Source organism: Perca fluviatilis, chromosome 4, assembly GCF_010015445.1.
Source record: "Perca fluviatilis chromosome 4, GENO_Pfluv_1.0, whole genome shotgun sequence".
Lineage (NCBI taxonomy): Eukaryota > Metazoa > Chordata > Actinopteri > Perciformes > Percidae > Perca > Perca fluviatilis.
In genome coordinates, this window is record NC_053115.1 from 26,187,317 (window position 1) to 26,203,269 (window position 15,953).

The following is a 15,953-nucleotide window of genomic DNA, read 5'->3' on the forward strand; positions in this document are numbered from 1 at the left end:
ATCTTTATCTTTAAATTGAATTGATTGCCCAGTGTTCCGTCTTATAAGATGTTGAACATAATAACAAAATATTTTAGCATACATACAGTGAAATAACAAATGACAGATTGTTTCTTCTTCTAGTTCACAGTACAAGAATATTCAATATAAAGTTTAAATCTCCTTAATGTCTTTTTTAACTGGATATATTTTACGTAAGATTTTAAAAGAAACCTCTTTTACTTTTACTTAAGACAGAATTTGTCATTAATTAACCAGATTTTTTGCAAGTTCATTTCTACAAAGATTAAAGCCCAAATGAATCTTCCTGAGGGCAGAGTCACCTCTTGTACAATTCCTGATGTGTTTATTAGAGCTTATTCTTGGTAATGTCAATCCCCCCAAGGAATATACCACTATTAAGCGGATTGATCACTGATAATACTGAACCTTGGATCATATAAACTCATCCGTTCAAAAATGGCAAACGTAATTCGTTTACTTTGAAGGCAATTCACCAATGTCCGGTAGCTTACGTTCTCTTTAGCTAGCTAAACGTCTCGCATTGAAAGACCTCTCTCCCATAGCGCTCCCAAGCGAAATTAAACGCAACCGTTGCACAGCCATGTTGTTATGCTGTAATAGATAACCACCCACCCTCTTCCATGCAACGCCGAAATTAAGTTCAAACTAAATCTGTAAAAGTATTTCACAATGACCCGCGCAGCAGAAGAAACAAAAAAACACCTGTGAACGTTAGCTAACTTAATTGTGCGTCCGCCATCTTTATCACCTGCTGGAGGTTTGTGATTTTCTTTTGCGTTGTTGTAAAATACTCAGATGGTCGAGACTGTGCTGCTGTTGTACAAAAAAAAACATGATAGATGCCCTGACTGAGAACTTCTCAGTGAGAAGGTAATAATGAACAACAAAGCTGGAGAAGTATAGGAGTTTCTCCTTCTCCTGGACTGTGATACTGGTGACTCTGACGAAATGGATGTGTTTTCTTCTTGTGGTTTCTTTGACTTGCGCTTGGCCATGGCAGGAGGAGGAGAGGAGGACTGGACGGACTTGGAAGAGCTAACAGTTACGTGTCTTCAGTGAAATGGATTCAGCAAAGTGTGGCTTCTAGTCTGGATTTGAAAAGGTATCACGTTGTCTATTCTGCTAGCTAGAGTCTTTGACCTAGCTACCAAGCAACTGCTTGGGTGGGGGGCGTGACAGCATGTTATGTAGCCTAACTGCAGTGGTGGAAGGATATATCCAGCATTAAAATATTACCACAGTGTAAAAACCATAGAAATGATCCTATGGTAAAACACTCCATTAGATGCAACATTCCTGCATTCATAACTTTAATTAAATAAAAGTGAATCAATTTTGGCAACAAAATTAAGAAGACCTCCATAAATAACTGTTAAAATGTGTAAGCTGGTCCAAGTTAGGCTATTGTGTGTTTATTTTCAGTAAATATATCTGGACTATATTGAGGCTGTTAGATAATTTAATTTTAATTTTATTTCTCCTTTAATTGTATAGGCAAGTCATTAAGAACAGGTTCTTATTTACAATGGAGGCCTGACAAGTGGCATAGCCACTTAGGGAAAGGGAAGGAGAGCTCCATAATAAATACATTAGAAATACATACAGTTTAGAAATGACATAAAATACAATTTGAAATACTACACAGAAAACAATAAACACTTATAACTAGATAAGTGCACAGTTACATGGGTGAGTAAGTAATAAATGTAGTGGACTAACAATTACAGCATCATCTTTCCTGGAATGTTTTGGCGTAGATGATTAAGACACTCAAGCGAATTCCAAGTAATGTTACCTCAAAACTACGTATGTGAAGCATTGAAGTGTATTTACTTTACTTTCTCACTCCTGGTGGCACTAATCATGCCAACCACCTTCATGGAGCTGAAATTGAAACTCAGTTACAAATTTACTCAAGTTTTGCAATCATTTTTAAACAAGTTTGTGGCCACCAACAAAACAATTGCAGGGTTTCTCCTGCATAGAGAATTGTTTGGTGCCACCCAAAGAATTTTAAGCCATCGGCAAAGGAAAATCACCAGCTCCAAAACGTCTTTACTGCACCAGCAATCAACTCCTCTCTCATCCACAGCAGCTGTATTTTTTTTTGGCTGGCGCTGGTAAAGGGTGGCTTGACTGGACCTGAACGCTCCATGGATCGTGTTCACACACTTATCAAACAAACTAGACTTTGGGGTCAAATGCTCTCTGATCCGGGCCCAGTTCCCTGATGTTAAAGCCCTCTTACTGTTTTATATTCCAATATATGTATATTTTGAATTGTAACCTGCCTCCTGAAATTTGTGTTTTCCTTCACATAAAGTGTCATCACACACACCTAAACCAAGGCCGTAGCTGCCAGTAGCTCCCCACAAAGTGCAAATTGGTCAGAACGATGGTGGTTTGGACACAAACACATTAAGCCCGAGACAAACCAAGCCGATAATCGGCCGTTGGACAGTCTGGCGAGGTCGGTGACTCGAGTCTGTTCAGTGTGTTCCGTGCCGTCCTCCGTCTGGGGGGCTGTCGGCCTTCATTTTGGCCGACCTGACATGTTCGGTCAGAGACAGGGCAGTCGGGACTCACCCGAAAATGGCGAGCAGAATGAGCGTGACTAGAGTCTCTCAAAATCTGACGAAAATCTTTTAAACTGACCTTTGTTGAGCTGAAATGAAGACAGATTCAGGAACTGCATGGCCTATTTCTCGCTTAAAATGTTTTTAGAAACATGTTTCAGTGAACTATTTTAGTACAATATGAGATCGTATTCTGAACAAGCCGCCATGACAGTCTGGCTTTGAATTTCAAGCCTGCCGGTTTTCATTTCTTGGGCAACAATACAGAGTAGCGCCGCCTGCTGTTATGGAGACGTATTACGTTTATCGAGTCGGTGTCGCCTCAGTGTGTTCCGAGGCAGTTTTTGGACCTCGGGGACCTGACTGATCATTCCGACTGGCTTTTCTGTCGGTGGTTGGCCGTCTGTTTGGTGTATCTCGGCTATTACTTGAAGCTGCATTATCTTGTAATATCACAAGAATCCAGCTGCCATGCAAGGCAGTATTTGTCGAGTACCTGCTGCAAACGCTGCCACTTATTGTATTGATGTTGCTGTCATAAAAACCTGATCTCTCCTTAACCCCTTATCTTTGAAAGCACCACTTTTTGGTAAATTTACACTTTACAGTGCTGATCTACTTTGGCAATGTGCCACCACATACATGCAGACTCTCTTTGCGGTTAGCACGAAATTCTCCTCTGTGGTACCCGGCCAGTACCAGTGGCAATCGAGCCGAGTAGCAGGCTAGATAAAGAACGCGCAACCGTAGCGTTGGTGGACAGCGAGGGTCAATCAAAGAATTGCAACATAATCATAGATAATTATTGTCATATGTTGCATTCCGTCACACAGCGTGCAGAGTCGATGCAAAATCAAACATGGTCAAGTGGTATGTGTGACGTAGCCCATGTGTTGTAGTGATGAGAGTTTATTGTGAAGTAGACTCATTTTAGCAACTTGGCTGCTGACCTCATTTATTTGCCAACGTATATTTTTTACATAACAGGGTATGCGATAATTTTCAATCTGCACCTTTCAAAGTAAGTCTTTTATTTAATTGATGAAATAACTTACATAGCCAAGTGGAGAACAGAACATACAGACATCAAGATGAAACCGTGCAGTCTGTCTAATCATATAAGACTTTACTTGAATTTACAAAGCCCTGTACTCTATCTAGTCTAACATTAAGCTGCTAAAACCGCTTTATGTGTTACATATGTGTAGTATACTTATGCATGAGATAAAAACAACACATTGCCCAATAGGGCTGCTAGTGGTCAATCATTCCTCAGTGTTAAATCATTGTAACTTTGAAACAAATGAGACAAATGTTTTATGTAATTTAAATTAAATCAATGAGCATACAATGTGTGCCATTTTGCAGTGTATTTGACCTCATCTTCAGTAAATAGAAGCAGGATGATGAAATATCTCCGAAGTTTAATATAGTACAGCATATACCATTTTACCAAAATACACAATTCATGTTTTCTGGATTTTTCTAAAGTTAAGTGTTTAAATAATGGTGCATCACACTAGCGGGAAATGAAGTAACATAAAATGAATAGGATTTGTCACACAAATGTAGGGTACTTAATTTAAAACACAGTAGGACATCTGTTGGTTCAGCTTCTGTCCAGCAGCTGCACCTCTTCACTCTGTAAAGAAACATATTGATACTGTCAGTTTGTTTTATTTACATACTGTAGTGTACACTAAAATATTTCATCAGTCTCTTTTATGGAAAAATGTGATATTCTTAAACCTTATACAAGTGGTAATACCTCTGACATTCAGTGTCATTGAGGATTCGGATGTCCCCAGTTTGTTCTCAATGACGGCTTTGTATTCCCCATCATCTGTGGGTCCCACTCTTAGTATGAGCAACGAGCAGACTCCACATACATTGGTGATGTGGTAGTTGGTGTTTGTGTTCAGGCTGATGTTGTTGCGGTACCATGTCACACGTGGAGCTGGATCACCCTTTACTGCGCAGCTTATGTAGCACTCGTAACCTTGTGGAGCTGTGCGCCTCTTCAGAGGAACGATAAATGATGGAGGTGACTGAAAATCAAAGGATTTTGTCTCTGGCATGTTTACTTTGAACTTTCCTGAAACACAAAGAAATGCTTAAAGTTAGGGTTTAACAGCATTATAATAGTTCAGTTCTATGCTTGTACCAGTGTCCTTGCCATGTTGTGTCTTTAAAAAAAAATGTAAGTATTAGTTCATGCGCCATTTAGACACTGGCACCGTTTTAAAAGTATCGTTTTAGCACCACTGTCAGGAAAAAAACAAAACGATACCCAACCCTAGTATTAACCTAAGGTAGTCTGGCTATCACCAGACCAAGCTCAATCTTTTAAGATTGAACATTAGTCTGGGGGGTCTGCTCTGTATTTTCTACTGCACAAGAGGCGTGATCAACGGGCATAGTTCAAATGACTCATGACCCTGAATGTACGCAATTGGATAGTCCTTCAACCAATCAGACCAACGATCCGGGTGACGTAGCAGCGACAGCGGCATCAACGGGTTGCTGCGCTTCGGTGGCCACTATGTTGAATGTAAACAAGAATCGCCGGCAGATTGGGCTGGGTTTACCTAAACCTAAGGGGTAACTAGAGTTAAACTGTTCTGAGATCTGGTTTGGTGAGAAGTGGTTTTAAATTTAAGATTATAAGTGGTGAGGCATCCTTTGGTGGTAAATAAACATGTACTTCAGCATACGAACCAGGTTTTAGTGTTATGTACAGGAAAGTGAGAATTGATTCAGATGTCTTTGTGATCAACCCACAGGCACAAACCTTTTTCCTTTTTGGTTCCGAACACTGGTGATTCAGAAGGTGGTGAAGGACCAATGTCATTTTTAGCAAATACCCTAAAGTTATACTCCCGTCCGGGCAAAATATTGATAATGGTGAACTTATTGTTGAAGAGGTTGTCTGCCACTGTCCTCCAAGTATGTTTGAAAGAGTCCCGCTTGGATACCATGTAGTGTAGTCTGTCATCCCTCTTCTCATCTGGAGAGGGAGTCCAGGACAGAGTCACTGTTCCTGGGATGTTCTGTTCCAGCTCCACTGGACCTGGAGGCTTGGGATCATCTACAACCAGATTTAGAGGCACAGAGATACAGAGGTCTGAGTTGCAAAAGTGTATCTGTCTATGCAACAAACGGTACCATATACAGTATCTGCATACAGCTCAGTTTCTCTTTGCTGTGTATGTATTTTACAGTTTAACACTTGCATTCCATAAATCCAACTGGGATTTATTGGGTCAAGTGTTCTAATAATAATAATAATAATAATAATAGTTCTAATGCGGCCATAAAAGAGTTTGCATTCAGTCTCTGTAACCTCACTGTGTTTGTGATATGTTTTTATATATCAAGCCATGAACCGTAATACTTCATGGCCATGCACACTGAGATTCACCTGTAACTCTGATTTCAACATTGATGCTAGCCTGGCCAACAATGTTCTTGACCGTAATGGTGTAGATGCCACTGTCGGACCGCTCAGATGTCGGGATTAACAGTTGAGAGCCTTTATCAGAGTTGGTAATAGTTACGTGTTTGGCCACTGGAATACCATCTTTTAGCCAAGAGATTTGTGGCACTGGGGAGGCCTGTAGACAGTAAGAAAGATATCACATTAATTTGTAAATGAAATAAAATACATTCTCAATGAACCCATTAGGAGGAAGACTTCTGGCACAATACCTCAAAGTTGATGTTCAGACGGACTGTGTTACCAGATCTAACCACCACAAAAGTCTTCATTTTGCGGTCTTTAAACTTTGGCTTTACTGTGAGGGGGAAATTTAAAATACAATGTTTAGATTTTTGTAATTATATAATGTAGCAAACTGGAAGTTTTTCATTCTGCTTAAAATAATATTTTCAGTCTCTGATTTTTTTTAATAATGTCTACTGTATTGTATAGATTATTAAGAAATCAAAGCCTTTGTTTGAATTCTTGAATATTTTCTATTCCTGCAGACATATAGGGTACACCAGCTGTTAAAAATACCACATTGCAATCTGTTACTGGAACCTATTTCAGTGTTGCAAATGATCCACAACCACAAGGTGACCAAATAAACCAAGAAACAAAAACAAGCAGTTTCAATACGTACATATCCACATGCATGAAACTCGTTTGGTTAAAAACAACAAAACCTTTATTGCAGTGGTGTTTTATTGTTGTGCCATGCCTTTAAATTGCTACAACCTGCATTTTAACTTCAGTATTTTGTTCATGCTGGGCTGTCCTGTCTTGTCAAAACAATTTTACCCTTTACCTGCAATATCCACAGATATGAAAACATGTATAGTGTAAAAAAGAAAAAAAAGGAAAGCGGTTATGCAGGCTAGCCTATATTTTCTTGGTTCAGAGCTATGCCGTACCTTTGACAGGCATAGGGTTTTTATAGGCAAAGGGTGCACTGTGCACATGTATTATGGAAGAAAAACTTGCTATTCATGCGGATACTAAATAAAACTTGATCAGGACATTATATAGAAACAGGTTCTTGATTTAAATTTCAAATCTTACCAGGAGGAGGCATGGCAATGATGTAATTGTCAAAGCCTTGAGGTTCTCCATCACCTCCATAATTAGTGGCAATTACTCTCACCCAGTAGGTGGCCATTGCCTTTAAGCCATGCACGTTGTAGGATGTTAGAGGAATTGGGATGGCATTACAACGGGTCCATTCAAGGTTTTCTATTGGTCTGATCTCTACGTAGTAGCCTTGGGGTTCATCCTCTACTCCTTTAATTTCTTTAGGTTTCGTCCAAGCCAGTGAAAATGTGGTGTAATTGGAGGATGTTAACTTTAGGTCTGTGACTTTGCCTGGGGGTTCTGAAATTACAGTAATTAGAGGTTATTTGCTCAATGTTGCAGTGTTTTAGCAATTACCAAAGAGCTAGAAACAGCATTTTGTCCAACAGCATGAGTTGAATAATCTTCAGTGAAGACAATTGTAGTAGAATGTAAGAATTCAGTGTGACGGGCTTACTCATGGGATCTCTTGCGATCACTGTGTCACATGGAAGACTAGGATGTCCAGTACCAGATAGGTTGATAGCAGACACCCTAAATTCATACGCTGCCCCTTCAATAACATCTTTCACTGCAAACTTTGTATCTGTGGAAAAGCAAGAAATGGTTATCATATGACTAGGAATGCTCATTTATGTGGGCAGATGCATAGCAGGCATTGAGTTTCACACTTTATTTGGTAATTTCCTGCAGCTTGCCATAGTAGTTGGATACCTGTAATAGGCCCTCCTTGGTTTACAAGGCTCCAGTAATTTGTGCCTTTCTTGTTCTTTTCTAAATTGTATCCCACTATTTTGGTTCCTCCAGTGTCACATGGAGGACACCATGTCAGATTGATGCAGTCTTTAAAGGCACTGACCACTTTTGGTGCTGTTGGGGATCCAGGATAACCTGTGGAGGAAACATGACATATTAACTATTCTGTGGTATTATGTTATGCTGCTCTATTTATTTTTTTGTTACTTCCAAAATTAAAACATGCTGCACAACTCCAGTACTCCATGCTTTTGATAGATAGCTGAAACCAGCAAGAGAGCTATAAAGTGTTTGGTGAATAAAGCATGACGTACTGGAGAAGATAGTTTTTTAAATTTGATGGACACACAATGGTCTGCACCTGACTGTATGTTCTCAAAGTCAAAACTTTTATCACCTCAACCGAAGGAGTTGGATGTTGTTATGTTTTCCTCAAATTAATGCAAAATGTTTACTGTTGTACATTGTGGAAAGGTTGGTCAGGCCAGGTAGATCTGATTAAAGCACCGAGGTGTAGGATTTGAACATTGCTGATTCCTGCCAACTCTTATTGGAAGTATCAAAAATGACATCCTATAATAATAATAATAATAATAATAATCCTCCTTTTTTAAAGGCATACTATGTAACTTTTCCCTCTTTGGTCCCCCTACAGGTTGTCTCATTGGAACTACAGCCGGGCAAGCTGTAGTTCCAATGAGACAACCTGTAGGGGGACCGAAGAGGGAAAAGTTACATAGTATGCCTTTAAATACTCAAAGGCCATATGCAAATGTTTGTGTATCTAGAAAGTGATGAAATCCTGAAATATTGCATCTTCTTAAAATAATATATTACCTGCTTCCCTAGAATTTAAGAGGTTTTCATCAGACAACAGCAAAAATGGCTCCAACTAAAGACTTACGTAATACACCAGCTGGTATGTCCTCTGACTGCAGGTAGTCACTGATGCCTTCTGAGTTCTTGGCTCTGATCCTGTAGCAGTATCTCCTTCCAGGGTTCACATCTGAATCTTTGTAACTTGGGTTGCTGCCAGGGATCTCACCGAGATTTGACCATTTATTGCGCCCAAGTTGTTGGCGGTCTATGATATAGTTTGTGACCGGGCATCCACCATCGTCTTTTGGTGGTTTCCATTTGAACTCAACAGATGTTACAGCACTTTCTATTATGTCCACAGGTCCTTGTGGTGGTGTGGGTTTGTCTGTTGAGGAAATAAAAATAAGTCATACTAACAGCAAAAAGCATTGATCTCCTCTTTACATACAGAACAATGGCAAACTTTTAAGTCTCTAATTGTCAACTCACCCAGTACGATAAGTTTGGAAATTGCCTCAGTTGTACCAAATTCATTTTTAATTTTAATTTTGACCTCTCCACCGTCTTTCCTTTGACACTTAACAAGGCGTAGTTTGCTTTCAGTAGCTGATGTTTCAATCTTCACATTGAGAGCGGGCAAAAGCTCGTCATCATCCCTGTACCACTGTATATTCATCGGTGCCCCACCGGAGAATGGCAGCTTCCATTCTGCATTTTCACCTGCCTTTATAATGATTGGCTTTGTGAATTTTCCTAGTGCATCAGCGTCAATTTTTGGTGGATCTTCAATGTTAGAGAAAAAAGGTTTTGTCAAAAACCTAAACCGTTTTAACCCATGGGAAAATGTATCAATTGATACTAAACCTTCTTACTCAATTTTATTCTGACCTTGAATATGAAGTGTTGCTTCTGATTTACGGCCTTCAGCTTCAAAGCGGTACACAGCTGCATCATCTTTTTTACAGCAATCAATTATCAACCTGTGACAGGCTCCGTCTTTGATAATTGTTACACCATCCTCATTGGTTAGCTTGTCAGATAGAAATATGTAATATTCATCAGACAAACATTTTCATAAATTGAGGTATGCAATGCACTATATATTTTTGGCTATGATGGATCGTTACGGTTTTGCAAGCTAGGAAACAGAGAGATGCATGGCAGTAATCCTATACTCATAATTCTCCCAAAATAGTTGACTTACCAGCTTCCCATCTTTATACCAACGTCCCTCAGAGGTCTCACTGCTTAGTTTGCAAGACAGCTCTGCCCGTTCACCAACATTAGCAACAGTATCTGACAGCCCACTGACAAACTGAACACCACAATCTGCAACAGTAAGAACCAAGTAAAAAAAAAAAAAAAAAAATTATGAAAATGTGTGCATTGTATTTGGCGATACGTAACCTCTGTTATATTTACTATTCTATTATAATTGACTATTTTAGTGTGCAAGTCCATACAAATGAATAGTAGAGACGGCAGAGCAAACAAAGGTAGAGACGATGCAGTTTTCTATTTTATGGCATTAGCAAATAAAGGATAGCAATGACCAGAGCATTATTCTTCACACAATGCAGGGATTTTACCTGTAACTGTGTCAGGAATCAAAGGGCCAGTTCGTACTCGCTTATTTTTCTTATCATCTGCATCATCTCCTTTATTTCCATCATCTCCATCTGTCAGGAGGTTCTTATTCGTGCCGTCTCCATCACCCTCGTCTCCATCAGTCTTGCCTTCAGTCTTGCCACCAGTCTTGCCACCAGTCTTGCCACCAGTCCCATCACCAGAACCATCTCTTCCATCTCCCGCATCTGCAGCGTCCTTTTCAGACTGTGCTCGTCTGGCTGCCTCCAAGTCGTCTTTCTGTTTTTGTAGCTTGGCCTGCTGTTCCAATGCTAGTTTAATCAGGTCATCTTGATTCCCAGTTTGGGTGCCCTTGCGGCCTTTACCATTTGGATCAGCTGAATTACCGTGAACACATTAAAGTAGGGAAAATGAATCTTCTACTTTTGTTTAAATAAACAAAGATGGCTGTCACACTATCAAGATTACTTTTTTTGTATTAATGTATATAAAAAGAGAAGATATCCTACCTTCCACTTTGAGAGAGGCACTGCTGGTTGTTATTCCAGCAATGGCATAATATGCCCCATCATCTGCTATTTTACAGTCTTTAACTCTCAATGTGTGAATTAGCTTGTCCTCTGAGACAGTGATCTCATATTTGTCCCCATGTTCAAGTGAAGAATCCTCTTTTGACCAGGTAATTCTGTTGAGAGGTGTTGATAAGACGCACTGAAAGATGGCGTCCTCACTTTCAAAGGCCTTCACATCCTTAATCTTGGCTATGAAATCCACATCAGGCACTGAGGAGGGAGGAAGGGTGGATTTGAAATTCACTTGTGGATTAATTGAGTGACTCCTCATTCCTAAACGTGCCTTGAGTTGTCTCACCAAATGCCAGTACAATCATCTTGTTTTATTACAGTAGCAATAATTGCACTTTACCTTGGAAGTCAGTTGCGAGGACATTTGCGTCTTCAACATCAAGCTGGTAAAATCCAGCATCTTCTGGCTGAGGATCTTTGATGCTGAAAACATACTTTGTCCCTGTTTTCTTAAGGCTATGCTTTGAATTTTCATCATCATCATAAGGAACAGGTTCCCCATCCTTTTTAGAGAAACTGATTAGATTGTTTGATTTCTTTTCTATTAAAGCAGTGATTGGTTTTAAATAGTTTCTTTTTAAATACATATTAACTCACCTTATATAGGTTAATGGCACAGTTGGGATCCTGTAGTTTCATGTCGAGGCTAAATTCAGCTCTCCCATTGGGTTTTACTTCTATTTGTTTCACGTTTTCCAGTTGCTCTACAACCTACAAAACAAAAAAAACAAAAAAAAAAGAATTCCTATGCAAATATTGCTCTGAATTTCACTGCTGAAGCCACAATTTTAAAGGTCCCATGACATGGTGCTCTTTGGATGCTTTTCTATAGACCTTAGTGGTCCCCTAATACTGTATCTGAAGTCTCTTTCCCGAAATTCAGCTTTGGTGCAGAATTCCAGCTACTAGAGCCAGTCCCACAATGAGCTTTCCTTAGGATGTGCCATTTCTGTGTCAGTAGCTATTGAGGAGGAGAGAGGGAGGGGCAAGGTGGAGGGTGGGGTGTGGCCTTGACCAACTGCCACTTTGCTCATTTGAACAGCCATACTGGTTCTGCGTGGGTTACCGAGTTCTCATGGGCGGGCAAAGCAGAGAAAGGGGAGGTAACCTTGCTCCTTATGACCTCATAACAAGCAAGATTCCAGAACGGCCCGTCTGAGCTTTCATTTTCTCAAAGGCAGAGCAGGATACCCAGGGCTCGGTTTACACCTATCACCATTTCAAACCAATTGGGGACCATAGGCAGGCTGGGGTAACGCATATTAATGTTAAAAAACCTCATAAAGTGAAATTTTCATGCCATGGGACCTTTAACTAAAGCGGGCCTTGAGCAGTGGATGTTAAGGCTGGTTTAGCCTCGGGCAAAACTAATCATTTCAAAACTTGGAAAAATCCTTTAAAAATCCCTTTTCATCAGAGATATGCTTTTAAAGAGTATATTAAAGCTTTAGTGCGTAACTTTTTGATATTATTGAACGTCCGTTACATTCAAGCCATTGCGAAATGAGTTGCTACAAAGCTAATTAAGACTATCAGCTCCACAAAACTCTCTCTGTATTTCTCTATGTTCAGAAGATTGTCATCCGGCAAAATTTTGCACGCAATATATTGAGTGCAGATAATTACCTCTTCTGAAGAGTCCATCATGTTTTTTAATTTTTTTTTTTTTTTTCTTTGTTTTTTTCTGGCTTCAGTAAGGAAGGGTGGGGGTGGGGGGGGGGGAATGTAGGAGGGTGGGGTGGTGTGGGGGGGTGGTGTTGTTTTTTTTGTTTTTTTTTTGGGGGGGGTGGGGGGAAAAAAAAACAAAAATTTTAACATTATTTTTAAAATTTTTTTTTTTTTTTTTTGGTGGGTTATTTTTTTTTTTTTTTTGTGGCTTTGTTTATGTAAATTAATTTTTTTGGGTTAAAAGGGCACAATTCGACCACACGGAGAGGGGAAAAAGGCTTTAAACTTTACAGACTGGTGTTGAGTTACTCTGTGAAGTCAGCACCAGGTTTTCTATTCCCGCTTTAAAACACTATAAGCAAATGATGTAAACTCTCACAGCTCAAAATGAACTTTAATTTTCGACCTTATTTAAAACCTCACCAGCATTTTGCAAACTTCAAAATACATGATACAGAATTCATGTACAACAGTACAGTACCTTTGCCTGCTCATCTGCCCTTTCCTTTTTCAACTGGTTGAGTCTCTTCAGCAACCAGCGAAAGTCAAAAACACCAAAGTCTGCACAGATTTTTTCATAGTCCTTCTTTGGTGCATTGATAAGCAGTTCCAAGAGCTTAGGATCAATTTCTCCTTCTGTTTTTGGTGGCAGTTTTTTTTTTCTGGAGACAACAACACTGAAAAGAGAAGAACAGAGTTACATGTATTTTGCGGTTCTACAGCAGTACATATTTAAAAAAATACAGTAGCAGTGCATACAAAAAATTATAATTTGACTCTGATAAACTTACGTTTTCTTAAGCATTTTTCTGAAATCTTGTGGTGGTTCATTTGTGTTTGCTAAAAGAAAATGAGATGTACCGTGAATTGGAAAAAAGTGAAAAAGGAGATTGTTCTTTTTAAAAGCAAATGATGATTCACAAACATATTTGTTGAAAATGTTTTTATCAAATCCTTCAAATGTAAAAACAAACAAAAGACACTGGATGAAATAATTTCTTTATCTTTAAATCCATAGGGTCTTGCTCTGCACATTTGTTTAATTACAGCATAGATCTCAGTATTTTATTACCATGTTCAACACACATTATTGGTATTTTTTATGAGGGCCAATTTCAAGAAGAAAAAACCCACTCAAGAACTCTCTGTAATTCAATAAAAGAAATGTGTGGATTGATGAATGATAGAAAGAGAAAACTTAAGCTACTTCTAATTCTAGTTTCATACCTGCCTGGGCTTTCTTCTTAAAGCCAACTGGAAGAGAAACAAAAATACAAACAATAAATCATTAGTGAATAGTCAAAGATCCAGTATATTATACTTTAATTTGATTTATTTGCAATGAACATATGGCAGAGTAATAATTTGACTTTTACCTTCAATAACCTTAAGAGCTGCACTGCAGACAGCCATTCCATACTCATTGGTGGCGAAGCATTTGTAGGTGTCAGCTTGATCTGGTTTTATCTGGAGTATCTGATGAAGCAATTTTTTCGTAGTTAGATTTGCATCTTTAGTTGCTAGATATTAGTTTCTGAGCTTTTCTAATTAATCAAGTACTGTGAAGTACTTTGATTAAGAGCAAATCAAAGCACTTCACTTTAGTGTACTTTTAAACAATTGTCTGGAAATTACATATTTAATACAAATCAGGAAGTATGGAAGTACAGGAGAGTGGATTGTGATACATTGGTATAAGATATATTAGTTGTTGTTTTTTACGAGATGTTAAGCATTTTTATTTGCATACTGTTTTCTCACCTCAAGAATGTGCTCTTGAGCTCTTTCATCGTATCTGGTCTTGTATATTTGTGGGTCATCAACCTCGCCCTTATTACGCCCCCATGTTACAGTTGGTGCGGGCTCTCCACTAACCATAGCTTTGAAAAATCCTTTTTTACCTGAAAAATCAAAATACCGAGAGCCATACAACAGTAGCTGCCGTTACATGGTCAATATTTTTTCAACCCGATTGAAATCATTCTGATTAGAAATTCCAAATCAAGTCTTTACATGGACACTAAATAAAGTGATCCGATAAGATGTGTGTTGCCCCAAAGCATTTAATCCGAATATAACTTGTTTTGACTAGCGCAAAGTGGTTCCAGCCGCTGTGAAGCGTCTAATATGCCAGAAAGAAGAAAATTTAGATGGTTTGGTGGATTCCGGCTTTGTTCATTTTTTCAAAAATTTTTTGAACAATTTGTAGTGTTTTTTTTTATTTATTTTTTTTATGTCTCTAACAAAAAAGTTGTATCAGCAACAGAGCAGTTTTTTTACCGCCATGTTTCTGTCCCTCCTGAAGCAACGTCACCTAATGTTACCCCCCCACATGGGGCAAACATGCGCAGAAAGAATACATTTATTCCAACCAGAGAGAAACGATTACTAATATTATTATATAATATTTTCCTATTGAATGCATTATGAAACATTATACATCACCCCTCTCAACCTGATTTAAAAAAATCCTACCGATCAGGCTGGATCGGGCCAGTCTCTTCCATTTGAGGGGGTTACATGAGGCATTTTTATTCTGATTGGGCCATTGTTCTGATTATAATTGGAATATTAGGGTCCATGTAAATGCAGCTAGTGACACAGTTGTAGATAGTGTTTCATTATGTTGTTGTTACCAAAGTTCTACTTTGTGAGTTTTGTTATTTACCCTCTTGAGCAGTCACAGACATTGGTTTCCGAGTGAAGTCAGGTGTTGTCTTTCCTACAGGCAGTTCCTCAACATACTGAGTGATCATTACCCCGGGAACTCTGGACCTTTTCTTGATAGCCACTGTTAAGACCAGAACATACCAATAAGACTCTGCTGTGTGAGGTTCTTAAGCAAACATAGGCAAAAGAAACAGAACAAAAAAATGTTAGTTTGGCAATTGTATTCATTATGCACACTGTTAAAATATGCCTGAGCAAAACCATGGGATTGGCTATGCTTACAAATATTTGTTGAGCTGCAGTTTTTCTTGCCATATATCTCAAAAGTGATAACATTATTTAAACCTCCGAAGCTTTAAGTTTTAAAAACTGTAAAAATATATTTAATAACAATTAAATCCATGATTTGTGAAAAAAGCACCATAGTAAACAGTCATGGTGACTTTAAATGGGCATTACACACTTTTACTTTTGGTTGCAGTTATGCTAGAATTCCACAAGAGGTCAGTATTTACTTTCTCTTTGTCAACCATTGCAGCTGACACATGGCAAAAACTCTAATTTCTTGAAATGCTCTGATTAGGATGTATTTTGGATTAAACTGTCTATTTGTGCCTAAAGGCAAACATATAGATTGCAAAAACATCTCAGTTAAAATGGTGGTAATTTGTCATGGATTCATTTAATATAAATTTCTAAAAACTAATATTCTTCTAC

General features: G+C 38.6%; 1 protein-coding gene across 1 annotated transcript; it reads right to left on the bottom strand.

Annotated features, from left to right (window-relative positions):
* Positions 1-4,176: 4,176 nt before the first annotated feature.
* Positions 4,177-15,673, bottom strand: LOC120556798 (immunoglobulin-like and fibronectin type III domain-containing protein 1). The gene is made up of 23 exons (XM_039796526.1): positions 15,658-15,673; positions 15,235-15,402; positions 14,328-14,467; positions 13,943-14,042; positions 13,794-13,820; positions 13,358-13,406; positions 13,048-13,243; positions 11,496-11,609; positions 11,239-11,401; positions 10,824-11,096; positions 10,317-10,643; positions 9,932-10,056; positions 9,616-9,757; positions 9,217-9,510; positions 8,813-9,112; positions 7,867-8,043; positions 7,610-7,738; positions 7,144-7,452; positions 6,309-6,394; positions 6,022-6,214; positions 5,392-5,688; positions 4,369-4,695; positions 4,177-4,242 (listed from the first exon to the last, which is right to left on the bottom strand). Exons 1-23 carry the CDS (start codon positions 15,671-15,673, stop codon positions 4,238-4,240), a joined length of 3,957 nt encoding a protein of 1,318 aa, XP_039652460.1. The 3' UTR covers positions 4,177-4,237.
* Between the last annotated feature and the right edge of the window lie 280 nt (positions 15,674-15,953).

Excerpts from the sequence above, each read along its gene's own strand:
- LOC120556798 (XM_039796526.1), bottom strand. Across the intron at positions 13,821-13,942 it reads AGCTCTTAAGGTTATTGAAG|TTGGCTTTAAGAAGAAAGCC; the intron begins GTAAAAGTCAAA and ends TTTCTCTTCCAG. Across the intron at positions 7,453-7,609 it reads GATCGCAAGAGATCCCATGA|AACCCCCAGGCAAAGTCACA; the intron begins GTAAGCCCGTCA and ends CTGTAATTTCAG.